At 57.5% G+C, this 9,092-nt stretch overlaps 5 protein-coding genes across 5 annotated transcripts; 3 read left to right on the top strand and 2 right to left on the bottom strand.

Moving 5' to 3' along the window:
* Positions 1-598: 598 nt before the first annotated feature.
* VDBG_10196 (vacuolar protein sorting-associated protein) lies at positions 599-2,130 on the bottom strand (the record flags this gene model as incomplete). Its single annotated transcript, XM_003009778.1, has 5 exons — positions 599-695; positions 739-1,063; positions 1,119-1,612; positions 1,660-1,924; positions 1,986-2,130. 5 exons carry the CDS (start codon positions 2,128-2,130, stop codon positions 599-601), a joined length of 1,326 nt encoding a protein of 441 aa, XP_003009824.1.
* Positions 2,131-2,552: 422 nt separating this feature from the next.
* On the top strand, positions 2,553-3,273 carry VDBG_10195 (autophagy protein; the record flags this gene model as incomplete). The annotated part of the gene is made up of 3 exons (XM_003009777.1): positions 2,553-2,637; positions 2,707-3,047; positions 3,100-3,273. The coding sequence occupies 3 exons, from the start codon at positions 2,553-2,555 to the stop codon at positions 3,271-3,273; spliced, it is 600 nt and encodes a 199-aa protein (XP_003009823.1).
* A 309-nt stretch (positions 3,274-3,582) lies between these two features.
* On the bottom strand, positions 3,583-5,115 carry VDBG_10194 (histone-lysine N-methyltransferase; the record flags this gene model as incomplete). Its single annotated transcript, XM_003009776.1, has 2 exons — positions 3,583-4,499; positions 4,566-5,115. 2 exons carry the CDS (start codon positions 5,113-5,115, stop codon positions 3,583-3,585), a joined length of 1,467 nt encoding a protein of 488 aa, XP_003009822.1.
* Positions 5,116-6,431: 1,316 nt separating this feature from the next.
* VDBG_10193 (taurine catabolism dioxygenase TauD) lies at positions 6,432-7,753 on the top strand (the record flags this gene model as incomplete). The annotated part of the gene is made up of 3 exons (XM_003009775.1): positions 6,432-6,758; positions 6,809-7,535; positions 7,590-7,753. 3 exons carry the CDS (start codon positions 6,432-6,434, stop codon positions 7,751-7,753), a joined length of 1,218 nt encoding a protein of 405 aa, XP_003009821.1.
* A 954-nt stretch (positions 7,754-8,707) lies between these two features.
* Positions 8,708-8,896, top strand: VDBG_10192 (AcdS; the record flags this gene model as incomplete). The annotated part of the gene is made up of 1 exon (XM_003009774.1): positions 8,708-8,896. The coding sequence occupies one exon, from the start codon at positions 8,708-8,710 to the stop codon at positions 8,894-8,896; it is 189 nt and encodes a 62-aa protein (XP_003009820.1).
* Between the last annotated feature and the right edge of the window lie 196 nt (positions 8,897-9,092).

Below are 9,092 nucleotides of genomic sequence, written 5' to 3'. Positions count from 1 at the left end.
CACGCGCGGACCTCAAACGAAGAATCCTTTGAATCGGATAGCAGTTTCGCAGCCAATGCCAGCTTGTCAGCCGCCGTGCGGGCATCGGGCTGGTGGAGTGACTCCCGCACGAAGACGCCGGCACCGTCGATGCGGCGATCATCCTGGTAGTAAAGGTCCTTGAGGAGGGCGTTGTCGGCTTCTCGGGCAGCGGAAGCCTCGACGAGAGCTGTGGCGGCAGGGCGAGCGTTGATGACGCGGAAGAAGGCGGCCAGGGGCAATTTCTTTTTCATCTCGAGAAGAACAGTCAGCGTGAGATCCGAGTCGCCACTCTCAATGGCTTTGTCCAGGGCAAGCTCATCCTCTTCCATGCTCAGGAGGAGAGGCACCTGGCGGCCGCCGCGTGGTTCGTGGTTGAGTAGCTCGGTCGCGAGACGGCTGCGACCCTCATCGTAGGCGGCACGGGCTATTTCTTCAAAAGAAATGCCTGGCTTTCCCGACAGACGGTCGACAATCATGCGGCAGATCGTGTCGTCGTCTTCAGTCCCAGCGCGGACTTTTGCTGAAGCCCAATGGACGTAGATACGGTCGGTGGGTAGGTGGAGGTATCCAGCAATTTTCAAGGCGAGAAGGTACTCGTGACGACTGAGCAGTCTGTTGATGAGACCCTCCGGTGTGAGCCGCTGATACTGCTCAAAAGAGAGGGGAAGTCCGACCTCGAAGAACCGCACGGCATTGAGAACACGAAGCGTCTCGCACATGTCGACGAAGTCATCACTGTTGTAAATGTCGAGCACCGACTTGCCGAAGGATGCAGCCTTGAGCAGCTGCTTCTGCCAGTGCACGCTAAACTCGCGACCGGCTGCATTCACGCACGTGTCGACTGCCTCTGTCAGATTTGGTCTGATGAGCTGGATGTAGTCGTCTGCCTTGGGAGATTGGATCTCCAGCTGGCCAACAGCATCCAGGAGTATCGATGCGGCGGATGACTCTGTTCTCGCGCCAAAGACTTGCTCTGTGCTGCGTGGTACACGTTCGACAAAATCACAAACGTCGTTTGTGAACAGGATCGCGCCGTCGTGTTCTACACAGGTTAGTCGACGTGGCTCCGAGCTTGGGTCAAAGTGAAGACCACTTACCTGAGATGGCATGAACACGACCATCGTAGAAGAAGGTGGCGGATGCATTGTCAGGCCCGATCAAATGCACTTCGTCCTCCCAAGCGATGAGGGCATCGGCGCCGCACCACTCGACATACTTCGGTGGTATCTTTGAGTGGCTGCTGTATTCCACGAGTCTTTCCTGAAAGTCGCTTGAAATTACGTGGGCGATGCCGCTCTCTGTATAGAGAGCGATAAGGCCACCATCCGGGGATACACTGACGTGGCTGAAGGGGCCTATATCGAGAAAACGATCCTCGCATTCCGTGGCGTCGGCAACATACAGGGTCTGGCCAATGCTGAGCAGCACCTCGATGGACCGTGAAAGTGTATGGGCAGGAGTCATGATGGCCCAGCCGTGGATCTCGCCCTCTGGCGGTGAAGCAAGCAGCTTCGGCCGTGGCTCCGAATATGATGTGACAGAAATGAGGGCATTGTTGGTGAGCAGAGCCACCATGCCATGATCGTAGAACCTGCTAGCGTGAGCCTTGTTTCGGTGCCTTGGGGCGCCTCAACGAACCTGCATGAAGTGACACCGTAATTATCAGCACCATTCCCCAGGGAGAACTGTGTGAACTCGCCCTGAAGATCATACACCCTGACGGTACCATCGGCCGTCACGATGAGGAGGCTTTCATCTTCAGACCAACCTATGCCCTTGATGGATCCTTTATCCCAGGCAATACTGCGTAACTTTTTGCCGGCATAGCTGTAAATATCGATACTCGGCTTAGCAGACTTCTGCGCTCTGTACGCTTGGATTTTTGTGTCATCACGATAGATGGCTGTGGCACGTCAGTATGCATCACGACGTTTGCAGATGCTCAGTCGTTGAGCTGCGCATACCTAAAGCACCGCCGTTGGGTGCCCCAGCAACAATATGGTTGTCGAGGTCGAGATCCTGGTCAAACACCTCGGTGTAGAGCTGCGTCTTGCGAAACCACTTATCGCCCACGCTCTCCCACCCAACAGACGGATGAGCAATGTCCATTTCGCATCACCTCATGACTGGTCAGAGAGTATCGTTCGGCTTCGCGCGGCGGAAGTGTGGGTGGGGGAGAATGAACGCCAGGTAATAAGTACGGTATGGCACTCAGTGCGTGACGGGAGCTCACATGAGCTTGCCTGGAGCTCCTACCGCCCACGCGCCCACACGACCTCCCCAGCCCCCCCCCCGGCCGTGCCTCTGCAGTGGGGCGGCAAAACACCGGTAGGCACGTCATTGAGGGGTGTTTGTGTCTTGGAACCTCTGATAAGGTAAGGTAAGGTAGCCTTCACTGACCTTGCGCGCGTTGCTGCTTCTGGCATGCATCCGCTTGTTGCGACCAACATATATCTCCCGTCGCCTGCGTCTGACGACTGATGCAATAGGAGCTCATCAGCGTCGACCCGTGCGAACGGCTTCTCAGCGCGATGCCTGAATGGCGCGATGAATACCTCGCTTCCCTCCGCGAGCAGGAGCGGAACAATCCCGTGAACCTCGAGCTCGTCGAACTATGTACTTGCTGCCCTCTTCCTGTGCAGACCAAAGCCGCGGACAATAATTGACACGTTATGCGCATGGCAGGCTCGCAGCTGACCGATCGCGTCGCGGCACTCGAGGCTGAGAAGGAAGCGCTCGCAGCGACGACAAAGCTGCCGGCAAAGGCCGGTGCAAAGGCTGCTGCTCCCGTGGATGGTGCCGACCCCGTTGCCGCGCAGCTCCGATTCGACCTCGCCGAAGCCCTACGATCGAAAGGTTCCCTGCAGTCTCGGGCGAAAAAGGCCGAGGACGAGCTTGTCGAGTTACGCAACAAGACCAAGACAGATACCCACGAGTTGAGGGCCCTCACGTCGGAGAAGGCTGCCCTCGTCACCAAATTACGTGACCGCGAACACGAAATCAAGGAAAAAAGAAAATTGATCGAGGTTTGTGCCTGCAACGCGCCTCCCTCGCCGTGCCCATCGCTGACTGTCGAAGGACGTCCAAGACGAGATGATCACATTAAACCTTCAGGTTGCCATGGCCGAGAAAGAGCGTGACAAGGTCAAGAGAGAGAACAAGGAGCTCATTGACCGCTGGATGAAGAGAATGGCCCAGGAAGCTGACGCCATGAACCTCGCCAACGAACCACACTTTGACAACAAGCGATGAAGCATACGCAATAATGGTCTTGACAGCTGATCATACCTAAACTTATACTTATACTACAGGTGAAGGCTTGCCGCCGCTGTATCATGCCATGCCATGCAATGTCATGCCGTGTCCGCCGAGAGTCGCCACATGGGTATCCGGCTGCTCTTCAGGCATGCAACATTCCCACCAAGATCACCAGTACACCCGGAACGCCCCTGTATCCCATGGCTTATGCCGCTTCAATGGACCGGCCGTTACGCAAAGCCAAACCCTCGCTTTCAATCTGGTTTCAGACCCCGACAGCCCGCTCTCATCGTCTTCCGCAGTCTACTTTCGCGTCGAAATGCAAAATGTGCCGCCAGCGTTGGTCCAGCTGACGTGGCCCTCGGGATATGTGTGGTCCTCAACCTGCAGAATATTGCTGGCAACATCATTAATGCTGCGCACGCCCTGGTCGTAGAGGAACGACTTGAGCGACACAATCTTGCAGCCTTTCTTGAGGTCAAGGAACAGGCTGACCAGCTTGTCATTGAGCTGTGGCGTGAAGGCTTGGTTGTTGACGAGCACGACGTCGGCGCGTTTGAGGACGTCGTGGACGGACGTTTCCTGGAGGAAGTCTCCCCTGACAAGGTTCACCTTGCCCGGGGCCAACCCCCAAAGCCTGCAGCGCTTGGCAAACTCCTTCTTTTGCGCCTCGGCGAAGTCGCAGGGGTTGTCCATCATCTCGCAGCCCCAACTCTCGCAGCCGATTTCAAGCGCCGCTTGCAGCACGACGTTGCCGACACCCGAACCAAGATCGACAAAGACCTGGTCCGACGTCATGCGCGTCTTCTCCTGAAGGATCTTGGAAATGAACACGTAGTTCAGTTCTCCGTACACATTGTCGGTACCGTTGGTATACTGCTTCAGTTTTTCGACGTCGGGGGACACGGTGCGGTCGTAGACCTGGGTCAGGATGAATTCGACCAGCTTGCGGGGCAGGCTGTGCTTGGTGTCGAGGTTTTTCCGGAATGTGCCGTCGTTAGCCAGAGATAGAATCTTAGCATTGGCGTCTCTGAGCGCGTCCTTGAAACTGCTCAGCTCGTTCATCCCCGATGCGCGCTTCAGGCGACGGATGAGTCCCGCTTTCGGTTCGCGGAAGTCGACCGCTTGTTCTTCCGTCAGGTATTCGTCGGCAACGTGCGAGACAACGTCAATTATGTCCCTAACAGCATCGATCTTGCCATTCTCACGAGAGTTCGTATCTGTCGTAAGAAAGAGATTGTCAGCATCTGTACGGAAAACAAAGGTGCATTAGACGGCGTGCATACCTTTCTGGGCATACAAGCTGGGGTACTGTAAGCTCGACGCGAATGTCGTCGTCGGGCCGGCCCCCAGCGCGCGCTCGACGGCCTTGGAGGTCGACGTCGAGTTCATAATCTCAGTCGCGTGGATGTAGTTGAGCCGCCTGGGCTTTTCGACATCGAACGCATCGGCACAGGTGAGGGTCCTGTTCTTGTCGACATGGTCGTCGAGCGGGCGGCGGCGCTTGCGGCTCTCGAGGTTCAGGAAGACGTCGTCATCCTCGTCCTCGCCGTCCGAGTCCTTGTCAAAGTGCGGCTGCAAGGGGTCGGCGCTGCCGTGTTTGCGCTTCCGCTCGGCGCGGCGGTCATCGGAGGAGGACGGGTAGGGCGACTCGCTCTTGTGGCGGGGCAGCAGCTTGGGCTTCGGGGAGGCGCGAGAGGAGGACGAGGACTGGGAGCGGACCGAGGCGGCAACAGCGGGAGCAAGGAGTCTCGGCTTGGGCTTGGGTGTGACGACTTCGACTCGTTCGCGGTGTACCATGCGTGGCTTTTTGGGTTTTGCGCTGAGGAGGGCCATGGTGAAGAGGGGCGATGTCAAGATACGCGCCCCAGATTGCGGGTTCCAGATTCCGGGTTTCGGTTGGTCAAGTAGTTCGGGGATTAGGTAGGAAAGACCCTGTGCTCTGTTTCTCTCGGGCCTGTCTGTTGTTCGAATGATGTCTGGAAAAGGGGTGATGCAGTGAGCCGCGTGCTTTGGTTGTATCGCGAAATGTGGTCGACAGGAAAATGTAACGGTGGTGTGTTAGGCTGCGGCGGTCGTGCAGTAGGTCGCCTTCCGGTGTCCGGCATGGTGGGTTGGATTGAACCCTCCTGCCTGTCAGTCAGTACATGTACAAAGTACGTACTTTTTCCACTTGTCTTGTCGCTGGCTGCCCTTCCGCGCGCCAGGAACACCCGCGTGGAAGGAAGCCTGGAAAAATGAGTCAGCAGAAATGCCCCTCCGCCACCTGGGAAAGAACCATTGGACGCGCCTTCCAACAGGGGTCTATTGAGTCAGTGGAGATTTCCCCCGGCTTGGAGGGGAATATCTGCACGTGATCTCGTTCCCTACGTACATCTGCAAGCCGCAAGATCGTGGGGTCAGATTCTCCACGCCAGACGCATCGGGATTTGACCCAAGACTGAGTGGCGCGACTTGAGAGAGATACTCCTCGTTGCGTCCCTTGATGGCAGACAATGACTCGGCTGAATGCCGACTGATATTGCGTTGATACTCGAACCACCATATCCTCTTTAAGTGACGGGACCGAGCCTATGATCGAAGCACGAGGCAGCCTCCAATCACTAGTGCGGACCTCGTTGGGAGCTGGGTCCTGTCAGCACGCAAGCGACCCGCCAGACTGGGTCGACGCCAGATTCATGTCGTCGCGCTCCATCAACATCGTCCAGCAGCCAACGGTGGACGGCGACCGAGCATCACTGCCGAGTCCCACGCTGCGATCACGGCACTTGATTCTGCCTTTCATTCGGAGCGACAGCACCGGTGGGAGAGATCGCCCGACTCCGCACCGTTGACGGTCACGCAATCCGAGACCATTCTCGCGATATAGGACCCCTGAGCACGCCATCTGTGCCCGCGAGCTCGCGAATCTTCACCTATCGCACTGCAGCACGCCATGCCGTGCCCGGCTGTCCTCATCATCAGTTGCATGTCTCTACGTCACGATGTACTGTCGCCGTGAGGGGCAGCTCAAATGCCGAAATCCTTCAAGTAGAGGACACTTCGCCCGCGGCGGGGTGGCACACGAATGTCTCTCAAGCGTGAGAAAAAAGCAAGTGGCATATTTGCAGCACAACTGTACATACGTGTAATTTACTTTGCAGAACGTCAACATGGCTCCCGGTGTCCTCGTCAACGAAGCCACGACCCTCCCGTCCCCGGCTGCGGCCAAGTGGAAGGGCAACAACGCCGAAGCGCCGCGGGAGATCTTCCCCGACGGTATCCGCACGTCCGGCCAGCACAACCCCCTCTACGAGAAGCTGCGCCCCTATGAGGATTTCCCCAAGGAGATCACCGGCCCGACAGTCTGGCACAAGGACGAGTTCGTCAACAACCCTGAGCGATGGACTCACCCTCTTACCCCTGAGGAGGTGGAAGAGCTCAGCCGCACTGCCGACGCCTTCATTGCGAGCGGCACAGCGCTGACCGGCATCACCAAGGTATGTCATCCTGTCATGCCGGATGTGCACTCTTGTCTGACCTAGTCAAGGAAAACTTCCCGCTGCCCAACCTCAGCAAGATTCTCGTCAATCTGCGCAGCGACCTCATCGACGGCAAGGGCTTCATTCTGTTCAAGAACTTCCCTGCCCAGCAATGGGGCCCTCACAAGAACGCTGTCGCGTACATGGGTCTCGGCACCTACCTCGGCTACTTTGTGTCCCAAAACGGCCGTGGACATGTTCTGGGCCACGTCAAGGACGTCGGTGATGACGCTACGCAGATTGACAAGGTTCGCATCTACCGAACGACTGCTCGCCAGTTCTTCCACGCCGACGATGGCGACCTCGTCGGTCTGCTGTGCGTTCACCGCGCCGAGGAGGGTGGCGAGAGCGATCTCGTCAGCGTCCACGCCGTCTGGAACAAGCTGCAGCAGGAGCACCCTGATGTGGCCGAGATCCTGACCAAGCCCATCTGGTACTTCGACCGCAAGGGCGAGGTTTCCGAAGGCCAGGACGGCTGGACGAGACAGCCCGTATTCTACCTCGAGAACGGTGGCAAGGGAAGGCTGTACTCCAAGTGGGACCCCTACTACGTGCGATCCCTGAAACGCTTCTCCGACCAGGGCCTCATTCCCGCCCTGAGCCCTGAGCAGGAGAGGGCCCTCAAGATTCTCGAGGAAACCTGCCAGGCGCTAGCCTTGCACATGATCCTTGAGGTCGGCGACATTCAGTTCCTGACCAACACGCACATTCTGCACGCCAGGACGGCATACGTCGGTGAGTCCATTGTGACAGACAGCTCGCGGACGAGTAATGACTGACAAGTTGTAGACCACCCTCCTCCTCACCCCCGCCGCCACCTTTTGCGACTCTGGCTGTCAACGCCCGAGAACGAGGGCGGATGGGCGCTGCCATTTCATGACAGCAACGAGAAGAAGCGAGGTGGTATCCAGGTGAACAACACGGCGCCGCGTGCGCCTCTCGATGCTGAATAGATGGGCGAAAGTGAAAAGAGGCGTGATGCATGTATACGAAGCGTTTGATTTAAGTCGAGGCGCGGAGCAGTACCAAAAGCAGCCCGCCCCCAATACACCCATAAATGAAGAGATTTGTCTCACAGTTGTCGCTCTCCTCAGTGAAGTCTGTGAGGCCGACATCCGACAGCCGGATCGGCACTCTGTGCGGATGCCGTTCCCCGCCCCTCAAATGGCAATCAGGCCGCCCGACATAGGTCAGATTACTGATTACAGAACGTCAGGCCTTGTGTCTTCTCCGCATGGCATGGCTGGCGTCGGTATCTGATCTGGAAGCCCAAAGGTGGGGATCCGGAATACTGATCAACTCCACAGGGCTTTGACTGTTACACACGTCACAGCCTCCTATCATACAAACAACTGCGACGTGATGTAGATCCCGTAGCCCTTGATGAGACTCTCTCCTGAGGCGAAAGATTGAACACAACACGATTGAGTTCAACATCTTTTCTCTTGCGACGTTGACCATGCCTATTCCACCTACATCTACCCCGCTACCATCTTCCTCTTCACCCGCCGCATCTCCTGACCCCGCCCCCGCCGTCTCCAAGTCGTGGAACCCAACCCCGTCAGCGAGGCCCACCCAGGCGTTACAGCGTCACCCCATGAGAGGCCGTCGCGACAAAGCCAAGAACCTCTAGAAGCGCACGAGTTATCTATACACGCCTTCTGGCTACGTTTGGTGGATCCAGGGGGGGGATGCATCGTCGAGTCATGCCAGTGATAGGCATAGACAACCCCCTCAGCGGCTGACGTCGGTCTCCCACTCCGAGATCGCACATAGCCTCCTCTGAGGCCAAGGCTCGAGAGTCGACTTATAGATGTTGATACGCTCTCGTTAGAGAATCACAAAGGTGTCAAAGTGCAAAACCCGCCAACGCTCTTCCACGAGTCCAACCATACTGCCACCACATCATGTCTGTCGTCCTGGCCGAGCCCTTTGCCAGCATCCCGAGGGAGAGCTTCCTCTTCGGGCCCTCCCCGATCCAGGCCCTCCCCCGCATCTCCCAGGCCCTCGGCGGCAAGGTCAACGTCTACGCCAAACGCGAGGACTGCAATTCGGGTCTCGCGTACGGTGGCAACAAGACCCGCAAGCTCGAGTAAGGCGTTTCCCCCCCCCCCCAACTCAGAGAGCGTCCGTTCCCAGGCGTCCTCGTAAGCACCCCTGAGGCATAAAGCGGATATCTCGCCTCCGAGGCGCTCGCTCAGGTCTGCGACAAACTCGACAGCATTGGCGCCGTGCAGACTAACCACACGCGACACTAGACGTCTGTAGCGACCAAGATCGGGATCAGCGCTG

The sequence above is a fragment of the Verticillium alfalfae genome, genomic scaffold (assembly GCF_000150825.1).
Source record: "Verticillium alfalfae VaMs.102 supercont1.21 genomic scaffold, whole genome shotgun sequence".
Taxonomy (NCBI): domain Eukaryota; kingdom Fungi; phylum Ascomycota; class Sordariomycetes; order Glomerellales; family Plectosphaerellaceae; genus Verticillium; species Verticillium alfalfae.
This window is presented reverse-complemented; position numbering and strand designations above follow the sequence as displayed.